Source organism: Emiliania huxleyi, assembly GCF_000372725.1.
Source record: "Emiliania huxleyi CCMP1516 unplaced genomic scaffold EMIHUscaffold_5, whole genome shotgun sequence".
NCBI lineage: Eukaryota > Haptophyta > Isochrysidales > Noelaerhabdaceae > Emiliania > Emiliania huxleyi.
The window spans coordinates 1,956,351-1,977,303 of record NW_005198244.1 but is presented as its reverse complement, the minus strand read 5'-3'; the positions used below and the strand labels follow the sequence as shown (position 1 = coordinate 1,977,303).

The 20,953-nt window shown below is 64.3% G+C and overlaps 5 protein-coding genes across 5 annotated transcripts; 1 reads left to right on the top strand and 4 right to left on the bottom strand.

Annotated features, from left to right (window-relative positions):
- Positions 1 to 881: 881 nt before the first annotated feature.
- On the bottom strand, positions 882 to 3,507 carry EMIHUDRAFT_448297 (histone deacetylase 1). The gene is made up of 8 exons (XM_005767313.1): positions 2,807 to 3,507; positions 2,536 to 2,634; positions 2,203 to 2,327; positions 2,000 to 2,081; positions 1,867 to 1,899; positions 1,674 to 1,796; positions 1,418 to 1,489; positions 882 to 1,266 (listed from the first exon to the last, which is right to left on the bottom strand). The coding sequence occupies exons 1-8, from the start codon at positions 3,461 to 3,463 to the stop codon at positions 1,084 to 1,086; spliced, it is 1,374 nt and encodes a 457-aa protein (XP_005767370.1). The 5' UTR covers positions 3,464 to 3,507; the 3' UTR covers positions 882 to 1,083.
- Positions 3,508 to 7,047: 3,540 nt separating this feature from the next.
- Positions 7,048 to 8,096, bottom strand: MIP1 (major intrinsic protein; the record flags this gene model as incomplete). The annotated part of the gene is made up of 1 exon (XM_005767312.1): positions 7,048 to 8,096. A coding segment is annotated over one exon (955 nt), but the record flags the coding sequence as incomplete, so codon positions are not given.
- Positions 8,097 to 14,308: 6,212 nt separating this feature from the next.
- Positions 14,309 to 15,423, top strand: EMIHUDRAFT_350470 (hypothetical protein). Its single transcript, XM_005767311.1, has one exon. It carries the CDS (start codon positions 14,345 to 14,347, stop codon positions 15,347 to 15,349), a length of 1,005 nt encoding a protein of 334 aa, XP_005767368.1. The 5' UTR covers positions 14,309 to 14,344; the 3' UTR covers positions 15,350 to 15,423.
- A 265-nt stretch (positions 15,424 to 15,688) lies between these two features.
- EMIHUDRAFT_197609 (hypothetical protein) lies at positions 15,689 to 16,348 on the bottom strand (the record flags this gene model as incomplete). Its single annotated transcript, XM_005767310.1, has 1 exon — positions 15,689 to 16,348. The coding sequence occupies one exon, from the start codon at positions 16,346 to 16,348 to the stop codon at positions 15,689 to 15,691; it is 660 nt and encodes a 219-aa protein (XP_005767367.1).
- A 2,912-nt stretch (positions 16,349 to 19,260) lies between these two features.
- Positions 19,261 to 19,892, bottom strand: EMIHUDRAFT_432758 (hypothetical protein). Its single transcript, XM_005767309.1, has one exon. It carries the CDS (start codon positions 19,744 to 19,746, stop codon positions 19,525 to 19,527), a length of 222 nt encoding a protein of 73 aa, XP_005767366.1. The 5' UTR covers positions 19,747 to 19,892; the 3' UTR covers positions 19,261 to 19,524.
- Positions 19,893 to 20,953: the final 1,061 nt, after the last annotated feature.

Below are 20,953 nucleotides of genomic sequence, written 5' to 3'. Positions count from 1 at the left end.
CAGCAGAGCGCGCAGCCGTACTTTCTCGGCGGCGCCGCCGCCGCCGCGACGCCGGCGTCCCCGGCGGCGTCTGCGGTCCGGCCTGGGGGGGGGGGGGGGGGGGACCCCACAAAGAGTCAGGGGGAGGGGGGGGGGGGGGGGGCAACAGTCCGGCGGGTCGGGTCGGGTCGGGTGCGGCCGGGCGGGGCGGTCCGGGGTGGGCGCGTACCGCGCCAGCACAGACATGGGCGATTTGTGTTTTTTCCCAAACTTGTCATTCTCTTTTTGCGGGGCGCCGCCCCTTTCCCACCGCCTTCGGGTACAGTTGGTTGCTGGCCGCGTTGGAGATGGTCAAGGAAGGGCACGACTCCACGCATCGCCCGAAGCTGAAGACCTACTCGTTCGACAACGGCAGGCCCTTCCTCGACCAGTGGAAGGCGGACGGCAAGCCAATGTGGTCGCGGCGCGTGCTCGGGCGCTTTAACGCGCTCGCCGTGCTTGCCAGCGCGGCCGCCGCGCCGATGCTCCTCTTCAGCGACTGGGGCGAGGAGGAGACCGTAATCTCTCCGGTGCAGCGCGGCGTCCGCGACTGGTGGCAGACCTTTGTCGCTCTCGACAAAGGCGACGTGGCCAAGGCGCGCAGTGTCGGAATGTGGCGGGTGATCCGCGAGCGGCACGAAGCGCCGCCCGAGGACAGCTTCTGGACCCTCAAGGGCAAGAAGCGGGTCCGGCCGGAGAGCGACGCCGAGGCGGCGCGCATCGCCTTTGGAAACATCGCAGTCAGCAAAGAGTATGTGGAACTCAAGTCGGAGAGTTGAACGGCTCTCTGATCCACGTAGCACGTTGGTGTTGGCGGCTTGGCGCGCCCGTCTTTCTCACGAGAGAGCGACGAGAGTCCGGGCGTGATTAGTGAGTACATAGAAACAAAGACACGCGTGTGCCCCCAGATAACGGGCAAGCCACCCGACTGTAAAAGGGAACTACACATGAGGCCTGCGGTACGTGTGTTTTTTTGCCATGTGTGTATGTCGTATGTGGAGCTCTCTCTGCCTGTGCGTACGGCCCGCCGCCTCGCTCTCGCACCCCCCACCGCCACGGCCCCCGTCACAGACCGTCATCGTCGTCGCTCGGCGGCTCCTCGTACTCGCGGCCGGGCTTGTCCGTGTCGAGCAAGTCGCCCTCGGCGTCGTCGTCGTCAAAGTACTCTGCGAGGTGGGCGCGGCGGTTGCGGTGCGGCCGGAGGTCCCACTCCTCCTCCTCCTCCTCCGAGTCGTGCTGCAGCGCGTCCTGCGGCGGAGGGAGGGCGGAGGGGCTCTGCACGCCGGAGAGAGGGCGAGGAGAGAGGGGCTCTGCGGCGAGATCTGCAGCGAGATCTGCAGCGAGGTCTGCAGGGAGAGGACGGCGCGAGTGTGTGTGAGCCGTCTCGCGTGCGGCGCACCGGGTTGATTCGGGTGCCGGGCTGCCCCGTCTGCATAGTCGTGCTCGGCGCGTGCTCGAGCTGAGAGAGCGCCTACCGCGACGCGTCAAAGACGCGTCCAGGACTTGGCGGGAAACGTCTCAGGCAAGGCGGCGGGACACGTCGCATAGCGCGGTCTTCGGAGCGCGGTCCTCGGAAGTGGTCCTCGGAACGTGGTCCTCGGAGCACGTTCTCGGGGAGGTGTCTCGGGGAGGTGTCTCGGGGAGGCGTCTCGCGCCTCGAAGAGCTTCTGCTTCTTCATCTCGAGCTGCTCGCGCGTGTTCTCGTTCTCCATATTTGAGACGGGCACGTGCAGCTTGTAGTCCGGCGAGTAGTAGTCCATGTACTCGTGCCACGGAACCTACCAGGACCAATCCGACAGGGCTCACACAGGGCGCAGGCAAGGGCAGCCCGTTGCACTCCCACGGCACCGTGTCCGAGATTGGCTGGTTCGTGAGCCGCGCCTGCACACCCGCGACACGACACGGCCGTGAGCTGCGGCGGCGGCGGCGGCGTGGGAGCGGGGAGTGGGGTGGGCGGGGGCGGAGAGTGGGTGGCGGGCGCCGTCTCATAGGCCCAGCAGCGCGAGACGTTGCGCACGGTGTAGCCGCCGCCGCCGAGCACGAGCATCGGCACGCCAAACGACCTAGAGAGAGCGGGGTGGGGCGGCCGAGGTGTGAGCGCTTGGAGGAGCGGCGCAGGCGAGGCGGCCGGAGGGCGGCGGGCGGGCGGATGGCGGGAGGGGCTGGAGCGGCGGTGTCGCGCACTTGACGTGCTCCAGGCAGGCTGCGTGGCCGCGGATGGACATGTTCCAGCAGCCGACCCGGTCGCCAGAGAGCGAGTCGGCACCGCAGCAGAGCACGATCGCGTTGGGCTGGAAGTGCTCCATCACCTGGCGGCGAGGAGGCGAGGAGGCGAGGAGGCGCGCGGTCGGCGACGCGCCGGGGGCGGCGTGGAGGGGGGCGGCGTGGAGGGGAGCGGCGTGGCGTGGAGCCGGCAGGTGAGGGCAGGCGCGGGGACGCGTCCCGGACGGAGCCCACGAGCGAACGGCAGTGCGGTGCGTGCGAGCGGGCGGGAGAGAGAGAGGGAGGGAGGCGCGCCTTGTCCACCACCGGCTTGAAGATGCTCTCGTACGCCGCGTCGTCCATCCCCGCCAGCAGCGGGAAGTTGAGCGAGTAGTTTTTGCCCGCCTTGGCGCCCTGCGCAGACGAGGCCGCGGCAGGGCTCAGCCCGCTGGGCCAGGCAGGAGGAGCGCGCGCCGAGGGCGGGCGGCGGGCGGGGCGGCAGCGATGGCGTGGGGAGGGGGGCGGGGTGTGCGCGCGGCGACGCGCGGCCGAGGTGAGGGGCGGGCGAGGGTCGTGGCTGCGGCACCAGGTCGTTAGTGTGGCCCGTTCCGGGGAAGAAGGCGCCTCCGACCTGGTGGAAGGAGAGGGTCATGACGCGGTTGGTGAGGTAGAAGGCCTCCTCGACGCCGTCGCCGTGGTGGATGTCGATGTCAATGTACAGCACTCGCACGTGCACCTTGAGCAGCTCGAGGATCGCCAGCACGATGTCGTTGACGTAGCAGAAGCCGGACGCCTCGCCCTTCTTCGCGTGGTGCAGCCCCCCCGACCAGTTGAGAACGATATCCGAGCAGCCCTGGTTAATGCGCGCTGCGCCCGAGATGGAGCCGCCTGTGTACGTCTGGCAGTACTCGTACAGCCCGTCGAAGACTGGGCAGTCTGCGCCGAGGTTGAAGCGCTCGAGGTGCGACAGCGCCTCCTGCATGTTGTCCTGAGTGATCTCCTGCAGAAAGCGGATGTACTCGTCGCTGTGGAAGGCCGTCATGTCTGCGCGCGTCGCTAGTTTGGGCCGGAAGACGTTGAGGTGCTTGTACAGCCCGTAGTTTACGACGAGCTGGTGCGTCAGCCTCACTCTGTGCGGCCGCATTGGGTGGCCCTCGCCGTAGTTGAAGTTTCCGATCTGGGCATCGTAGAAGTAGTCGATGCGCGGCCTGCCTGAAGACGCCGCTTGTGATGCTTTCGCCATCCGCCCAGGCAAGCAGGGCGCGCGCTAGCGCTTTTGCCGCAGCAAGCTGGGTCGAAGGGTGGGCAAGAGGAACCAGGTTCGTTGTGAAGAGGGGGCGCGAGACCCAACCAGTCAACGCTGGAGGCGTATTAGCGGGGTCTGTCCGACTCGCTCGCTGCACGGTTGGCTGCGGCGCTCCGGCGCAAGCCGACGCTCGAGAAGTGGCGCCACTCTGCGTGGCTGCCCTCCGGGCTTGTCCTTGGCTCTCCGACATCGATCGAGCACGCCTGTCCGACGAGCGGCTTGCCGTGCGGGTGGCTTTGTGTGGCTCTTGTCGAGAGCGTTTTGCGGCCCGCCGGGTGAGAGAATATGTGTCGTCTGATGTGTCACTGTGTACGTCATATCAGTCTTGATAACAAGCACGGTCGATCCGTCGAAGCGATATACTCGTCACGTCACGCTGGACGGCTTGCACGGAACTCTGTGCCGGCAAAACAGGAAGAGCCGTGCGGCAAGAAGAGCTCGATATGGAGCGAGAATCGTCAAAGGTGCTCACGCAGGTTTGGACGTCCGTCCTGGTGCGGTCAGTTCCCCCCAGGTTTGACCGCGCAGGTCTCAAAACTCGTCGAGCACTCGTAGCCTTTCTGCGACTCTCTGCGTGCTGCCGGCTCGGGAAGAGCAGATTTTGCAAGATATCTCAACGAGATCCGACATCTGCGTGGTCATTTTTGGAGTGATCTTACCGCGTCATGACGGAGTCTTGATACCTCTCGGAGCACCTCTAACGGGTCTCGCTCCCTATCGAGATCTTCTTGCCGGATGGCTCTTCCTGTTTTGCGGGGCGCGCTGAGCTCTGTGTCAAGCTCGAAGGGCAACGGAAACGAGTGCATCGCTTCAGATAGACCGACTGTGCTTGTTACCAAGACCGATCTCACGTACACAGTTACACTCCAGACGTCCTGTACTCTCCCATCCGACAACTGGCAAGACGCTGTCGTGAGCCAGCCGCTCTTGCGGCAGCCGTCAGCAGAGACCGAGCGCATCGGGCGAGTGGAAATCGAAGGTGGGCAAGAGGAGCCAGGTTCGTTGTGAAGAGGGGGACCCAAGAACCTCACTATACTGAACGGCAAAGGCGCGACGCGTAGATGTACATGCGCACGTGAGCCCCGCGGCGGCGCGGCGCGTCCTGCAACGCCTGTCCACACTCCTCGGGAGCACACACACGGACATGAAGCGCGCACACGGCCCAATGGCCGTGCACGAGCAGCAGCGCAAAAGCGCCGCCAACCGCACCGACACTTTTGACCGCGTGCCGCACTTCCCGAATCCCTTCGAAGGTGGGGAGCGAAGAGGAAAAGGAAAGCAGTCTTCCTGCCTGCTCTCAGGCAACGTCTGTAAGATGGAGGGATGGGTAGGAGAGAGTGCGTCATGTGTGTGTCGTAGGAGTCAGTCCTGTCTGAGTGGGGGGGGGAGAGACGGAGAGGAGAGTCATTGAGCCTTGGCACCAGCCAGGCAGTTGTTTGGCCTTGGCATCAGCCGGGCGGGCGTGTTGTTGATTTGGCCTTGGCATCAGCCCTGGCGGGCGGGCACGCGGGACACTGAGGGAGGGTGTAGAGGATGTAGAGTGTAGAGCGCTGCAGAGCTGTAGAGATGTAGAGCGCTCTGGAGCGCTGTAGAGCTGTAGAGCTCTACATCGGCTGCGTGACGAACTGCGTGCGTTGTAGAGCGATGTAGAGCGCGATTTTGCTGTAGAGTTTGTTGTAGAGGCTCTACAGCCAAACCGCCGGGAAGGCAGTGACTCAAATGGGGTGTCTCCGAGCTTACTGGAGCTCTGGTGGACGGCCCTGACTATCCCTGACACACAGAGAGTCACTCTGACGGCACACAACACCCTATAACTGCGTCATGACCAGCCTGCCATGCGTCGCCGGTGCCGCATTCGTCGCTGTGTGTGCTTCTTTAGCAGGCGGTGGACTGTCGGCTGCGAGGACGGTCGCATTTGCGCGAGGCGAGGCGAGCATTCAGACGCGTTGCATGCGCCATGACTCGCGCCAGCGCGTGCGGGAGCTCCTGGCTGAGCGTTGAGTCCAGGCGAGTTGCGCTGGCCACTATCGCTACTCCGAGCCGAGCTGTCCTGACGCGCCGAGGCGCCGGCCAGTCGCAGCCGTGAGGCATGCCATAGCAGCAGAGGCATCTGCCACCCATTGGGCGGGCAGACAGAAGGCCAGGGCAGCACTGGCAAGTGCAACGCGCCTCATGTCGGAGAGCGACCGTGCCTCGTTCGCGCCGCTTATGATGTAGAGTTTGTTGTAGAGATTTCACGTTGTAGAGCGCCTCTACATCGCTCTACAACGCACGCAGTTCGTCACGCGGTGGATGTAGAGCTCTACAGCTCTACAGCGCTCCCCAGCTCTACAGCTCTACAGCGCTCTACACTCTACATCCTCTACACCCTCCCTCAGGCGGGACATGCACACAAGCGCCAAAGGGGCGCAGCACCGACCTAACCCGTCGGAGGTGGGGGGAAGGGAGTCCCCCGGGTCCTGCGTGAGCGCGAGAGTAACCCCAAGAGAGAGAGAGAGAGGGCTGAAGATGAGCGGTGCGCGCAGGGGTCGGCGTGGAGGGCATGGTGGAGGGCGATATGAACGCGCCGCGCGGGGCGCCGCCTCACCGGCCCTCGCCAACGCCTCGAAAGTGGCGCAGAGTGAGGCGGCGCCCTGAGCGAGTGCGTGAGCCCCGTGGCTCCAACCGGGCCCTTCCGTTTTTGAGCAGGTGTGACGCCGCGCGAGCGACGCTCCGAGATCGCCCGAGACAGCGCGGCGCGGCGGTGGGTGCTGACAAGGGACACGACAGGCTCGCAGCGCGGTGCACGGTGGAATCCCAACTCCACTGGCGGTCTCATCTCAGTCTAGCGACCTTCCTCCGGCTTCTCACCAGCAGTCTCTCACTACCACGGGCACACTGACACAGGGGTGGCAGGGGCGGCGGCAGGAGTCTCCCACATACTACCTCCGAAGGGTGGGCAAGAGGAAAAGGGAGCGGTGGGCTAGGGTGTGGCGCCACCAGGCCTTCGAGACTGGCAAGGATCCCACGGTTCTGACTGTCAACACGGGGGGGCTGCGCCAGGGCTTGACCCCAGACAGAGCGACGTGCCTGGCTGCGGTGTGGGCGAACCGGACGTGGCCCGAGGCGCAGCGGCTGCCCGCCGCGACAGTCCGGGCGTGCTCCGAGGCGGTCCGAGAGCGGGGTCGTCCCAGAGCTGCGGGGGTGGCTGAGGGATGTGTTCAGTTTGAGAGGCGAGGTCCTCACCTCGCTCGGCGCTCGTCACCATGATCCATGTCGACGCTCTCTCCTCGAACGACCGCGCCTAGGGTGGTGGGAAGGGCATTGACCATTGTCGCAGAGCACAGAGGAGGGGTGGGAGGGGTGGAGGTGGACGACGTCGCTTCTGGCTTCCATTGCGTCCGCGCGCCCGCGCCTTCGGCTCGCTCGAGAGGAAAGGAGAAAACACGCGGCCCTGACGCAAGAGAGAAAGATGTCTCTGTCTTTCTCTGACGCAAGACGCAAATCGCAACTCAGACCACCACACATGTTTGGACAACCACCGCGCGGACGATGCGCACGACTACTAGGTACTAGCTAGAGGGGGTTTGTGAGGGTGTCAGACGGAAGACTCTCACACACAGCTCACGGCCCATGTCACGCCCCCTTGCGCTTCGTGTGCGGCGCGACCAGCTCCTGGTAGGCGAACGCGCCCGCCACGGCGCCGATGACGGGGCCGACCGTGTACGCGTACCACGCCGTCGTCGCCGCGCCGCCCCACCCTGTCAACAGCGTCACCAGCCGCGGCCCTAGGTCGCGCGCCGGGTTCATCCCGCAGCCGGTGACGGGCCCAAACGTGCAGATCAGAGCCGCGACCGCGGCGCCGATGACGGCGGGCTGGGCTCCGGCGGGCACCGACGCCGCGTCGGCGTCTCCCGCGCCGAGGATGATGAAGGTGAGAATCGACGTCATGTACGCCTCAGCGAGGAGGGCGCCGGCTGCGCCGACGACGGCTGCATTGGGCACCATTCCAAAGGCGCCGGCGTACGACGCCGCCGAGGCGGCCGAGCCGCGCACGATACCCGCCGCCGCCTCGTGCGCCACGATGGCGGCCGAAAAGATGGCGTAGTTCACACCGGCGGCGACAAAGGCGCCTGCGCACTGAGCGCCGATGTAGAGAGGCGCCTCCTCGGCGGGCGCCTTGCCGATGGCCACCAGCGCGCAGGTCACCGCAGGGTTGAGGTGGGCGCCAGAGACAGCGCGAGTCACGTAGACGGCCAGCGCGACCGACATTCCCCAGGCCGCGGCAACGCCGAAGAGGGTCGAGTTGCCGCCCGCGTACTTGCTCGTGCACACTGCACCGCAGCCGCCGGCGACGATGATGCCGGTGCCGAGGGCCTCCGCAATGCAGCGCGCAGCCAGCGACGGCGTGGCCTCTGCTGGGGAAGCGACCAAGAGCTTGGCTTCGCGCCGGCCCGGCGCGGCCTCCTCGCATGCGGGCGTGCGATGACTCGCGTGCCATGCGATGGCTGCGCCTCCGAGGCCGAGGCCGACGCAGCGGCGAGCGGCGGGCGCGGACGCAACGGAGGAGGCGAAGCGCAGTGGCGTCATCTTACTGTTGAAGGATACCGTCGGGTCTCTATTTTAAGTAGGCAAGGAGAGTTGGAGTATTTCACAGTATTTCCAGTATCCCAGTATCTGAGGTGCTGTGGCGCAGTATTCCAGTATTTCAGACACGCAAAGCAAGTATTTTTATTGCAATACGGCATGCTACCTGCACACGGCCCTTGGCCAAGTATCCCAATATCCCGCAAGCGAAGGCCAAGTATCGGTGGCGCAAATACCTCTCTGCCGCGAGGGTGATACTGCAATACTGGGCCTGGGGCATGCAGATATTGTGTCACTGAAGTAGTGTGGCCATGACAGTATCGCGCAGTATTTTCACCGCATTACTCGGAGCCGGCGCATCGGATACTGGGATACTGCAGGATACTGCGGGATACTGCGGGATACTGCTGGATACTGCTGGATACTGGCAATTCATGGAAGTGTGCCCGTGTGTAAGCCATGGTCCAGCAGCCAGCTGCATCCCCATCCTTCTCACTGGTAGCTGTCACCATGCAGCTGCACCCCTCCCTAGAGCATCCCCGGCTGATGTGGATACCGGATACTGGGATACTGGGATACTGCGGACCGGCTTGGGCCACAACTGTCGCAAGTGGGCTGTGGTGATGGCAGGCGTTATGTGATTGCTCCAGAGTGCATCGGCAGGAATTGTGATGTGTGGAAGCTCACGAGTTCTCCGACTGCCGCTCGACAGTCCGTAAAGAGCTCGTATCCGCTGCCATTTCTGCCGCCGAGCTGAACAGCGGCGGTGAAGCACGGCCGGCTGTGTCAGGACCGCGCCCGGCGCTGGAGAGTGCTCGAGAGCATCCGACATTGTCGGCCGCAGCGGCAGGGTCGGCCGAGGTGATTCAGTTTATGTGCAGGTCCGTCACCCGTTTGCCGTGATGCTCAGCGGCGGCGCCCACACCGGTGGGTTCACTCGAGACGGTCCGGCGCCAAGCAAAGAGGAGCGTGGTTACCAGAGCCTGCTGTGTGGCGGTGTGCGGCCGATTGGGGTCGTGCGGGGCTGGTTGGGGTTGGCGGGAGGAGACATCGAAGGAACTTCGGCGACATGACGCTCGAACTTTGACCGTTCGACACGCCCCTGGGGTCACAGCACTTGCGAGAGGCGCCGCGACGCCCGGCCGCCTGAGATGCAAAAGTTTGCACACGCCATTCAGGCGCTGCAGGCATTGAGCACGCTGGTGCTCCTGCGTGCCGGCGCCAAGCTTCAATTGCCAAGGCTGACGCTGCATCACAACGTTGATATCGCATGCGGTGCGCTTGTGGGAGCTGACGCGCCCAGCCAATCCAGCGCCCCTAGCCATCGAGATAGCTCTGGGACCCTTTTACGGCACAGCTGCTGTGTGATCTACTATGATTCCTGTGCGTGCGCCGCAGGACGTGACCACCTTGCTGCGCTCAATGTTCGCGGCCGTGACGCCTCCCCGATGTGAGTCTTCCTCCCCACACCACAGCACCAGCACCAGTACACTGCCACGACACTCTCCCTCAGTTCCAGCACTGGCGCCTCAGCCGTCTTCGCCCACCTCGTGCCGTTGCCGCCTTCCCCACCCCGCCAGCCCTTGCACACGCGTTTACACCATTGCGCCGGCAGGGCGCGGGCACACACTTACGGCAGTCCTCGCTTGCCCACGCTGCTCAATTGGCTCAACCCCTCCCCACCTAGCTGCTGCCTCGCATCCCACTGCCGGACGTACGACTGCGGCCGCAGCGCAATGATCGCTCGAGGGCCGACCCCGGATACTGGGATACTGCAGGATATTGCAGGATACTGCGGGATACTGCTGGATACTGGCCATCTCTGATGCGGATACTGGGATACTAGGCGGGGCTGGAGGACCAAGTAGCGCCCAGTATTGCAGTATTATTACTTGGCATTTAGCTCTGTAATACTGGGATACTTCGCCGGCGTGGATCGAGTACTGTGATACTCACCGGGTGCGTCAACACGAGTATCGAAGTATCCGCGGTACCAGCTCGGAGTATTGAAGTATTGTTACTGCGCCATATCTCACAGGGAAATCTTTCACAGTATCCCAGTATTTGAGGCCTGCTGCGAAGTATCCCAGTATCTGGACAGCCTCCGCGAAGTAGAAGTAAGAAAAAATACTCCAACTCTCCTTGCCTACTAAAGGCCTATTTCCACTCACGGCCACAGCGCCGTCGAGGGTGATTGCGTCTGGCGGCGCCCTGCAAGGCCACCGACGCGGACCTGTGGCTGCCTGCCGCCCCTGCTGGTCCATTGGCGGTCCCACGGCACCAGGAGACCGCACACGACGCGTGCTCGGGGCTCGCTACAGCACGCTCGGTTCGACGGTCGTCGGAGGAAGTGCTGGCGGCAATCGCAAAACTGCAGCGGGCGAGCTCCAGCAGCGCACAGTCGAGCGCCCGAAGCGCGTCTGGCCTCGGCAAAGTGGCTCGGCGTGCTCACACACGCGGCTCGCGCGTGTGCAGGCGTGGTCGCTGCTGCTACCGCGTGTGCGAGCGCATGTGCGCTCGAGACTGCACTCTCAGCTGACACAGCGCGGCGGAGGCGAGCCGACGACGCACCGCGATCTGATGGTCTCGAATCTTCTTCGCTCGCGGCTCGATGTGCGCATCAGATCATACTACTCACCGCCGGCACAGTACAACGCAGCCGTCTCGCCACTCTAGTACTCAGACTCGCCGCACAACACAAACTATACACACACATGCTCAACGAGAGAAGCGAGTACACTGCTCACTGTGCGGCGGCCTGCCCCGCCAGCACCTCGCCCGCCTCCGGCACGCGTGCGGCATTCGCCGCCATCGCCTTTGCCTTACCCCAGGTCTTCCTTGGCGCAGGGGCAGGCGCCTCCTCCTCCGGCGGTTTCAGGTCGAGGTAAACAGCAATAGATCCGGCCCTCAAGCGGCCTAATCGATACCCAGCCCTCACGGAATTGGTCCCTCGTTGTACAGCAATCGATCCTTCACAGTGCCCGTCCTGCCAACTTGCCGAGAATCGGTCCCCCAGGTCACCTGTGGCGCGAAGCTGATGTCTCCCGCCCTCTGCGCGCCCAACGCGCAGCGGCGGCAGACCACCCTCCGGTTCGAGGGGCGCCTGGGGCTGAGCGGGCTGCCTCCGCCAGAGTTTGGCTCGCACCGGTGGGCTGTCACCCTGCCACGGGTCGCAAGCCCTCTGCCGGCCGGAGCGCAGGCTGCGCGGGCTTCCAGCAATTGGTCCCTTGGCAAGCGCGAATCGGTCCCCCTGGCTCCAGGAACTGATCCGGCACTACACCCGGATCTATTGCTGTTTACCTCATCTTAAAATAGAGACCCGACGGTAGTAGTGGGGTCGGAGGGCGGCCGGGTCGCTTTTACGAGCGTCATTTTGTACCCACCCCCCCTAGTTCGTGGGGACCCCCCCGCCGGTCGGTGGTCTGCCCCCGAGGTGGACCGGACCCCCCCTCCGGTCGCTCGCTCTCTCGGCGGCGGGAGGTGTGACGACCGACGCCCCCCTCGGTCGGTGTCTTGCCGTGAGCCCCCTCAAACGCTCTCCCTCCTTCTCGCGAACCGCCACGGGCGCTTCGAAATCGCCGGTTTTCACTATGAAAACTAGTCACGCAGCCAAGCGCCAAGGAGACTTCTTCGCCGAGGCCCGAGCAAGCCCGACCCCACAGCAGGCCGAGCGCATCAAGGGGCTTGAGGGCGCACTCCAGAACGCGCGCGGGTTCATCAATGTGCAGGCGCAGCACATCCAATTGCACTGTGATTGCGTTTTCTGTGATAGGAACGAGTGTATCGCTTCGACGGATCGACCGTGCTTGTTCTCTGGGCCGGCGCGGGGGCCCCAGAGGGTGTCCATGCGGGGGGGAGATGGGGTCCCCCAGCCCGCCGCAGGCGCCGATTTTTTCGGGCTTTTTTTCTTTTTTGGCGATTTTTTACTTGTTTTCATGGGAATTCGGCGTACTTGCGGCCATGTGTATCGCGCGCCTTGCGGGGGGGGCGCGGAAAAGAGGAACCTCTTAGCGCCATCGCCACGGTGCTGCCATGCTATCACGCCTTGCGACAGCCTGTCGGCGCTGCTGACCGTGCCATGATGCACAATTGATCACCTGCATAGCTCGCGGCCTTAGTATCAAGCATTCAGTGACGACCTGATCGTACGGCCAGTAGGAAGGTGTCCTTCCATCGTGTGCACGCTTCTGACGCAATGCGCGTCACAAACTGCCTCGGATTGGCTGCTGGCACTCTCGAGGCTATGCCTACACAGCCTCGCGCGCATCGGCAGTCAAAAGGGACCACGCACTTCTCAGGACAGGGCCGGTGCCTCTCTCTTGGACCGGAAAACTTGGTGGTATCGTGTCACCAATGTGGGACCAGTGCGGCATCGCGCCACCGACAGCTCTGAACTGCGCCTCACCACTGACCGGGAAGGCCGCCAAGTGGGCCAGCACAGGTCGCACATGTGGCAGCAGTCAGCAGTGCATGGCTGATAGCTAGAGCAGCAGCGTCAGGGTCGCAGGGTCGGATCGTGTCAAGCCTCTCGCCCGGCCGGCCGCGTGCAGACGTCGGCCTGTCTGCTGTCTGCAGTGATCTGTCGGCGGTCAGTACGACCGATCAAGTTGGAGGTTTCTCATGATTGGAGGGTCTATCTGTGTGTACTCCTCGAGATCTCTCCAAATCTGCCCTCTAATCAACCGTAATCATTCGGGAAGTTGGTGCTCATAGAGACTCATAGAGCCGGAGCCCCGTTTCCGCACTGCGGCGCGGCGCACGGTGTGGGCCGGGGCCCCCGCGCCGGCCCAGAGTGCTTGTTATCAAGACCGATGTGACGCACACAGTGACACATCAGACGACACATGCTCTCCCACCCGCCGGGACGCAAAACGCTCTCGACGAGAGCCACAAGAAGGCGTCCACACAGCAAGCCGCTCGTCGGACAGGCGTGCTCGCTCGATGCCGGCGAGCGCATTGCGCACGCTTTGGACGGTGGCGAAGCCAAAAACACCGATGGTGGCCGTCCGCTGGCGTGAGCGGCGGCGGTCGAGACCTCACCCTTCGCGCCGACGACCCAACCTTACGCGGAACAACCCAACCCCGAACCAACCCAACCCAACACCAAACAACCCCACTGAAAGCACAATTCTCCTGTTGGGCCCTCAGCCTCCAGGTCAAAAAGAAGAAGAAATCGGCATGTTCAGCGACGACGTACTGGGAGAACAACGAAGAGCGGGATGTCGAGTACGAAATGAGGATGCCGGATGGCATGCCGATACCACAGCTGAAGGGAGACGAGAGCTACAAATATCTCGGAACGGAGCTAAGGACCGGGTGGGCAAACGGCGAGGGCCAGACGGAAATGAGGGAGCGGTGCGTAGCGGACTGCAAGAGAGTAATCTGGATCATAGGCAACCTGCCGCACTTGAACAGGAGAGAGCAGATCCGACGCAACATGGCGCTAGCACTGAGCGGCATTATCGGTTACTACGGCCGGTCCACGCACCACGGTCATCACATGGGAAGACTGCCAGAGCATCGAACAGGGGTGAGGAGGTGAGGGCGCGAGTGCCCTAAACGCAAAAGGTTACTCGGTAGGAATCCCACGACTACAAATATACGACTTGAAGGAGAGAGGAGGGATGGGAATGGAACACGCATAGTTACACGTATGCAGCGGCGGCGCTGATCGATCAAGTGGACCGGGCCCTCGGCGCGGTGGAAGGGGAACCAGCGAGGGTGGCCGTCGAGAGCAGAGCCAGCGCACACTTTGAGGAGGCTGGGATGCCGAAGTGATAACCCGCTGGAGTGGAAGCCGAGTTGGGACTGGGAAAGGGAGCTCTCGGACGAACTAATGATCGAAGCATACCTAAAGGCAAAATGGAGGTGTGGGGTGGAGACGGTCACGACAGCGGGGTGGGACGAGAGCAAGAAGGGGCCGCTTAGACCCGAGGCGTGGAGAACGACAGAGAGCCAAAAGAGAGTATCGGGCCCGCTCCTCTTCGAGACGAGGCGTCACGGCTGGAATAACAGAGGCCTCGCATGTGACTTTGCACGCAACCTAGCCAAAAACAGACAACCCAAGGGAGGGATGGGAGGACGGCACGCCGCCACCACACAGGAATTTCAAGGGGCGGGGTGTGATGCGCTAGCCATCATAAAATAATTCTAAACTGCCTAAAGAGTTGGTGAGAGAATTCTTTTATGCTACCAGGTAGGGCGCAGCACTACCAGGATAATCTCTTAGCAGTTGTACCGGAGGGAAGGCGGATGACAATCGTTGCTGCTGAAGCCAGCAACGAGAGAGGAGACGAGAACCGCCTCGCCGTCGCGTACTCGGACGGGGTGCGTGAGGAGTGGCCAATCTCCGCCGACGAAGCTGAACGGTGGCGCTTGCCGGCGAGCATGGCGGTGCCCGGCCAGTCGGGTTCTTACCTCTTCCGCAATCTCACCGCGCGTCCCTTTTGGGACGAGCGGAGCGGCGGGCTGGCTGCCTTCTGCTATGCGCTCGAGGAGGCGCACTCAGAGATGCGCCAGGAGGCGATGCGTCTGCTCCGGGCGTCCCTTCTCGGCGAGGCAGGCGGCAGCGACAGCGAGTGCGACGAGGAGCCCCCAGCCTGGGCCTCGGCCCATGGCGAGGGCCTCGTCGGCAGCGGGGTGTGGCAAAAGGTGCACCTGTGGACGGGCCGGACGCGGCACGCCGACGGCTGCGCGGCGCTCCCAAGGACTGCGGAGCTGCTGGAGCGGTTTGGCGACGCCGTCGTGATGCGGGATTCGCCCGGGCGCGCCTTCCTCTCGCTCATGCTGCCGGGCACCCGCGTGCTTCCCCACGCGGGGCCCACCAACCACCGGCTTCGAGTGCACCTGCCTCTCGTGCTGCCGCGGAGTGACGCCGGCGGAGAGGCGCCTTGCCTGGTGGTCGGCGGCGAGGCGCGAGAGTGGGCGCTCGGGCGCGCCCTCGTCTTCGATGACTCGTTCACGCACGAGGTTCGCTTCCCGCAGGGGCGGGCGGAGCCTGGGCCAGAGCAGGCAGCCGGCGGCGAGTGCGCCGAGGAGGGTCGGTGGGAGGCACTGCTCGCCCGGCTGCGGCTGCTGCTGGTGGTGGACGTCTGGCACCCGGAGGCTCGGGCGGCGGGAGGGCCGTTCCACGCGGCAGGCGGACACGAAGCCAGTCACATCGGCGGTGCCAGCGTCACCACCTCGGCCGGCAAGAGAAGAAGACTCTCGCCAGACCACCCATCTGCCGCGCGTCTCGAGACGAGAGGTGAGATGTGAGACTCTCTGTTGTTGCGCGCCGATATGTTATGTGTGCGACCGGTTTCGCGCCGAAATGCGAAATCGATGAGAGGACACCGACACAGCGGCTTCGCACAGGACAGCCGACGCGCGGCCGAGGTGCATGTGCATGTGCATATGTTGCTCATGTTCACAACACGTTCTACCGGATTGGGCCGGCGCTCTTTCACAGTACACAGAGAAAGCGAGACGCGCGACATGTGAGTGAGGGGCCGATCGATGGGCCGCGCTTTGCATGGGTCGACAATATCGTTGTCCGACCGACACGCTGCGCCTATAGGCCCGGGCTCCTCGAGTTATGGCGTCTGCGAGCCATACTCACCCCGCGCCAGCAGCGAGGGGGAGGGAGAGTCTGCGTAGGGTGGCCGTCTCCAGGTGCGGCAGCGAGCGGTGGGTGCGAGGGTCGACGCACGCGAAGCGCGTCTGCAGGATCTGCAGCACGTCGCCGTGCGCAACGAGCACCACCATGCACCGGCCGGGCAACTCCGCCTCCAGCCGCTCGACTACGCCCCACGCCCGCTCGCGAACGCTGGTGACAGGCTCTGATCCAAACTCGGTGTGGGTTGCGCTGACCGCGTCGTGCACCCACACGTCTGCGTATCGACTGTCTGGGCCGCCGCTCAGGGTCCCAAACGAGCGCTCGCGGAGCAGCGTCTCAGCGCACACGGCTGAGGCCGGAACGCAGGACAGCCCGCGGGAAATCACGGCGGTGTGGACAGCCTGCGCCGTCTGCCAGGCGCGTTTAAAGTCCGAGCTGACGATTGCGACGCCGTCGACGCCCGTCGAGAGCGCCTCCGCGCACACCGCCTCTGCGGCGCGCCGAGCTTGCTGGAGGCCCGTCTCGCTGAGGCCGTGATGGTTGCAGGCGACGGCTGGGTCGGAGGAGATTACGCCCTCGACGTTTGCGAGCGACTGGCCGTGCCGAAGCGCGTAGTAGTTGTGTCGAAGCGGTGTGACGGCGGCGGACGCAGCACACATCAGGAACCAACAAGCGCCAACAATACACCTCCCCCTGCAACAAGCGCTCATACCAGGGCCCAATGTCAAAAAGAATTCGGAAACCCAATTGCTCGCGACACACATTTCTTGGTGAGCCACACATACCGGACATCATCACGACGTCGGCGTTGGCGTCAGGATAAGCGCTAGGGAGCGGATCGCATTCAGCGCAGCCTCCGAGGCCGTCGGCGTGCAAGCCCCGCAGAGGTGCGGGCGAGAGGGCGGCCCGAGCCCGAAAGGGCCCGCCCTCGACCTTGCTCTACATGGTAACGGATAAGAAGAGAAACACCCCCGGACCGGGACGCCGGCGGTCGAGTCGGGACACGCTGTGGTTCAGACGTCCCCCCCCTCGACGCAGTCGAGTGACTGACATGAATAGGGAGGAGAAAGTGTCCCCCACATATCACCACAGACGCAGCACAGGGGCTCCAATCCTGTCCGCCGGGGCCTCGGCTAGATCTCCAGTGGGGAGTGCGAGGGCTGGATCGACTGCAGCGAGAGTGTGGGTTGTGGACCGTCGGGATAGCGTGTGGCGTAGATGTTCTCCTGGAAGTAGAGAGGCTGATGTCTCTCGCCCTGCAGGAAGGAGAAACTCGGACGGCAGAGTGAAAACTCCTCCCTGCGGCATGTGCGCAGAACGGGTTGCGCAATGTGCGGCATCGTGTTGAGGGCTCGGGAGGGCAACGACGGCAGCGTTGCCGAGCTTGTACAGGGGCCTCAATCCTGTCCCCGATGGGGTGCGCCTCTCGCCGCGCGCGTAGCAGTCGGCGCGCGGGTAGCCTCAGAGATGCGCAGAGCGAGATGCGGTTATCAGCAAACCAAGCCCTGGGCTTGGATGGGCGCGGCGAAGCCGCGGCGCAGTGGATAGCGTGAAGAACTCGAGATCGCTGGGATCTTGAGCCGCCGCTACCACGTGCAAGCCCCGCAGAGGTGCGGGCGAGAGGGCGGCCCGAGCCCGAAAGGGCCCGCCCTCGACCTTGCTCTACATGGTAACGGATAAGAAGAGAAACACCCCCGGACCGGGACGCCGGCGGTCGAGTCGGGACACGCTGTGGTTCAGACGGTCGGGAGGAGGAGCGGCGGGGCCGTGATTGCACGTTCCACGTGACTCCGCACATCCGTAGCCCAGGTTTGCCCACGCTGGAGCGGGGCGCAGCGGCGTCGGAGGTGCCGACATGCATCGGAGATCCGGATGACGTGGCGAAGGGGACATCTAGGGAGAGCTGGTCGTTTCCGCAGGCGAAGGACAAGACGGATTTTTCAAAAAAAGAATTGGGACAACGAGTTTAAACAAAAGAACTCGAAAAAGAGTTGGGCGCATGATACACATTTCTTGCGGGTGCGCACTGTGCCTCTGTGTTCGTGCGTCGCCCATTTTTGAAGGTCAGCACACAGCATTGTTTCGGCTTCAACGCGATACATGTCGACATGTTGCACTCGAACGATAGAGATCTATAAATAAATAAATAAAACGGACATCCCAAGCTAGGCCTAGGGCTGGGTCGAGGACACAGACACGATAGAGATCTGCACAAGAGTCAAGACCTCTGGGGGGAGGCGGGGGCCCCCGGAGGCACCATGCGCCGCGCAGCAGTGCGGAAACGGGGCTCCGGCGCTCAGAGTCACTCAGAGCACCGACTTCCCGAATGATCACGGTTGATCAGAGGGCAGATTCGGAGAGATCTCGAGGAGTACATACAGATAGACCCTCCAATCATGAGAAACCTCCAACTTGATCGGTCGTACTGACCGCCGACAGATCACTCCAGACAGCAGACAGGCCGACGTCTGCACGCGGCCGGCCGGGCGAGAGGCTTGACACGATCCGACCCTGCGACCCTGATGCTGCTGCTCTAGCTATCAGACATGCGCTGCTGACTGCTGCCACAATGTGCGACCGGTGCCACTGTGTGCTTTATCGTACAATGGAGAAGTTTACTTCGTAAGGTACCCACTCCCAACATTATTCCGCGACCCCCAACCTAGCTGCCCGGGCCTCCCACCTCACAAAGATTTGGCAAGAGCCACAAAGATTTGGCCGTCCACAAATGAGTGGCCAGGCCTCGTCCTCGACCGCAGCCGCGCCCGGCGCTCCACATCCACGGCCGCAAGGCAGGGCGCCGAAGGAGCACACGTGGGATGGAAGCTACGGGGAGAGCGGTGCCTGGCTGCACAACGTCACCGGGCTGCCCTGGGCCAAGGGCGGGCGATCAGCAGCCTCGATGGCTCAGCAGCGCGAGCGCAAGCGCGAGGACAAGCGCGACAGGAGCGGCAGGCCGGAGGCGTCCGGCGCGCAGAAGCGCAAGAAGGGCGCGGTGGAGGCGGAGCGGCGCGACAGGAACCGGCGGCTGAACGTCATCAACCAGTACCGCACAGCGGCTCGCAAGAAGAAGAAGATCCCACTCGACTCGAGCCAGGTGGCGCGCACTAGGGAGGAGAAGCGGCTTCTGGGCGACAATTTCGTGCACGAGGGCCAACGCGTGCGCGTGATCGAGGGGCTGCACGCTGGCTGCTGCGGCGTCGTGCTCGAGCGAGCCGTGCTGTGGGAGTGCGGCAGGGCGGTCACGGCCGTCGTTGAGCCGGAGCATCACCATGATGTGCTGCTGGACGAGGATGAAGATGAGGCCGGGCCGCGCCGCATTTCGCCTTACCAGGTGGAGCCGTGGCCTCGCGTCGGGCAGCAGGTCGGGCTTGATCTCAGCTTGATCTCAGCTTGATCTCAGCTTGATCTCGGCTGGACCCTGGCTGGATGCCTGGATCTCGGATCTCGGCTGGATCTCTGCAGGTTTGCTGGCTGCCCGGCGAGCCCAACGCGATCGCCACGGTGACGTCTTTCCACGGCGGCGACGACAACGGCAGCGGCTACATCCTCTCTCGCCGCCTCTACGCCTCGCCGGCGACCGTCGAGGCGATGGCGGGTGGCGAGGTGCGTGGGACACGAGCAGCTTGAGTCATGAGCAGCTTGAGTCATAAGTCACGAGCTAAGAGTCACATAGCCGTGCAGGTGCGCGTCGGCTCGTGGGTGCGGCTGCTGCCGCCGCATCCAGAGTCATCGCCCGAGCTAGACGTCTCGACAGCCAGGCTGCCCGACGAGCCGTCGATCAAAGACGCGCAACGGATGCTTCACGAGCTCAACCTGCATGACGTCGCTGAGTTCAGCTCGGAGCAGCTGCACGAGCTCGTGACGTTCCCCTACTATCACCGAGTGCCCGGCTGGCACGCGCCGGCCATGTCTGCACAGCCCACACCGAGCACGCATCCGCATAGCTGGGTCTCAGCAAGCGCCGAGTTCCTGCCGTTGCGAGATGTGTATGTCGTGCGCGGTGCATGCACGGCGTGCGGAGATTGCCTCGAGCTGGAGTGCGTGACCATGGCATCTCATGATACTCTAGAGCCGCTCGGTAGCGAAAGCGAGCGAGATCCGTGCTGCGCACATTGCAACCACGACCACATGTTCAAATGCGCGCACATGGGTCACGCCGGCGAGTGTGTGTATTCGTGCCCAGAGTGCGAAGTGTCCGGTTCGAGCGATGGCGAGTCGGGTGCCAGCGATGACGACAGCGGTGAGTAGGTGAGTCTACCCTAAAAGTACTCCATTGTACCCATGCGGAGCCTTTATCCGGCGGTATTTTTGGGCTATCTCTCCTCAAAAACGATGTCTAGCGCCCGCTCGCAGCCGGCACGCGCCGCGCCCCTGGGCGCTCCCCGCTGCGGCGCGCCGCCCGCGCGCGGGTTGCCCGGGCGAGCGACCGCCACCGCTCGCCCCTCAGCACCCTCTGCCCGCGCACGGCCGACGCGCAAGCCCGCGGTCGCGCGCGAGCCGTCGCTTTGCGCACGCCGCCTTCCACCCGCGCTCGCTCGCGATCGAGTCAGACGACCCTATGTTCCGAGTAGCGGAGGTGTGCTTGCACCCCCTTCCCAAGGCACATGCACTTTGGAGGGAGAAAGTAACCGCGGCAGCGGCCGCAATCTCACATTGTGCGCGTCACCCCCAGCAGGCGCGCTCTCGGCGTGCTGCTGCTGCACAGGTTTTGCGGCCGCCCCGAGAGGGGGAGCGGCCGCTCCTCCGCACCATCGGCCCACGGCATCCTGGGCGGCGTCGGCGCCGCCCCAACGGCCGGCTCGGGCGCTTGCCGCCCCGCCTCGGCTACACTTTGTCGCGGCGATCCAGCGGTGCGCCGCCGCACCGCGCGACTCCCCGGAGCCTCTGTACGGCGCGATGAGCCGCCTCGGCTGCCGCCGTGGTTGCGCCGGCGCCCCTCCCGCACGGCGCGACGCGACCGCAGCCGCGTGCGTGGTCTCACTCACCTCTCCCGCCCGCGCGTCCGCCTCTCAGACCCGCGCCTCCCCTTTCCCAGGCGCCATCACCGGCACGGCCGCCGCCGCCCGTGCGGCACCCGCGGCACCTCCCGCCCCCCCTGGCGATGCTGGCCGCTACCCCGCCGCCGTAGCTACCCTCCCCATCGCTGGTGCACCGCCTCCGCCGCCCCCCTCGGCGCTTCGCCCGTGATTTTGCCGCCTCCTCCTCCACCACCACCCGTCTAAGCTTCCGCCCGCCTTCTCGCCACCGCCGTCCGCGCCACC

Excerpts from the sequence above, each read along its gene's own strand:
- EMIHUDRAFT_432758 (XM_005767309.1), bottom strand. The coding sequence starts at position 19,746 with ATGCCATGGTCACGCACTCCAGCTCGAGGCAATCTCCGCACGCCGTGC.
- EMIHUDRAFT_350470 (XM_005767311.1), top strand. The coding sequence starts at position 14,345 with ATGACAATCGTTGCTGCTGAAGCCAGCAACGAGAGAGGAGACGAGAAC.
- EMIHUDRAFT_448297 (XM_005767313.1), bottom strand. The coding sequence starts at position 3,463 with ATGGCGAAAGCATCACAAGCGGCGTCTTCAGGCAGGCCGCGCATCGAC. Across the intron at positions 1,900-1,999 it reads GCTGCTGGGCCTATGAGACG|GCGCGGCTCACGAACCAGCC; the intron begins GCGCCCGCCACC and ends GCGGGTGTGCAG. Across the intron at positions 1,797-1,866 it reads ACCAGCCAATCTCGGACACG|GTTCCGTGGCACGAGTACAT; the intron begins GTGCCGTGGGAG and ends TGGTCCTGGTAG.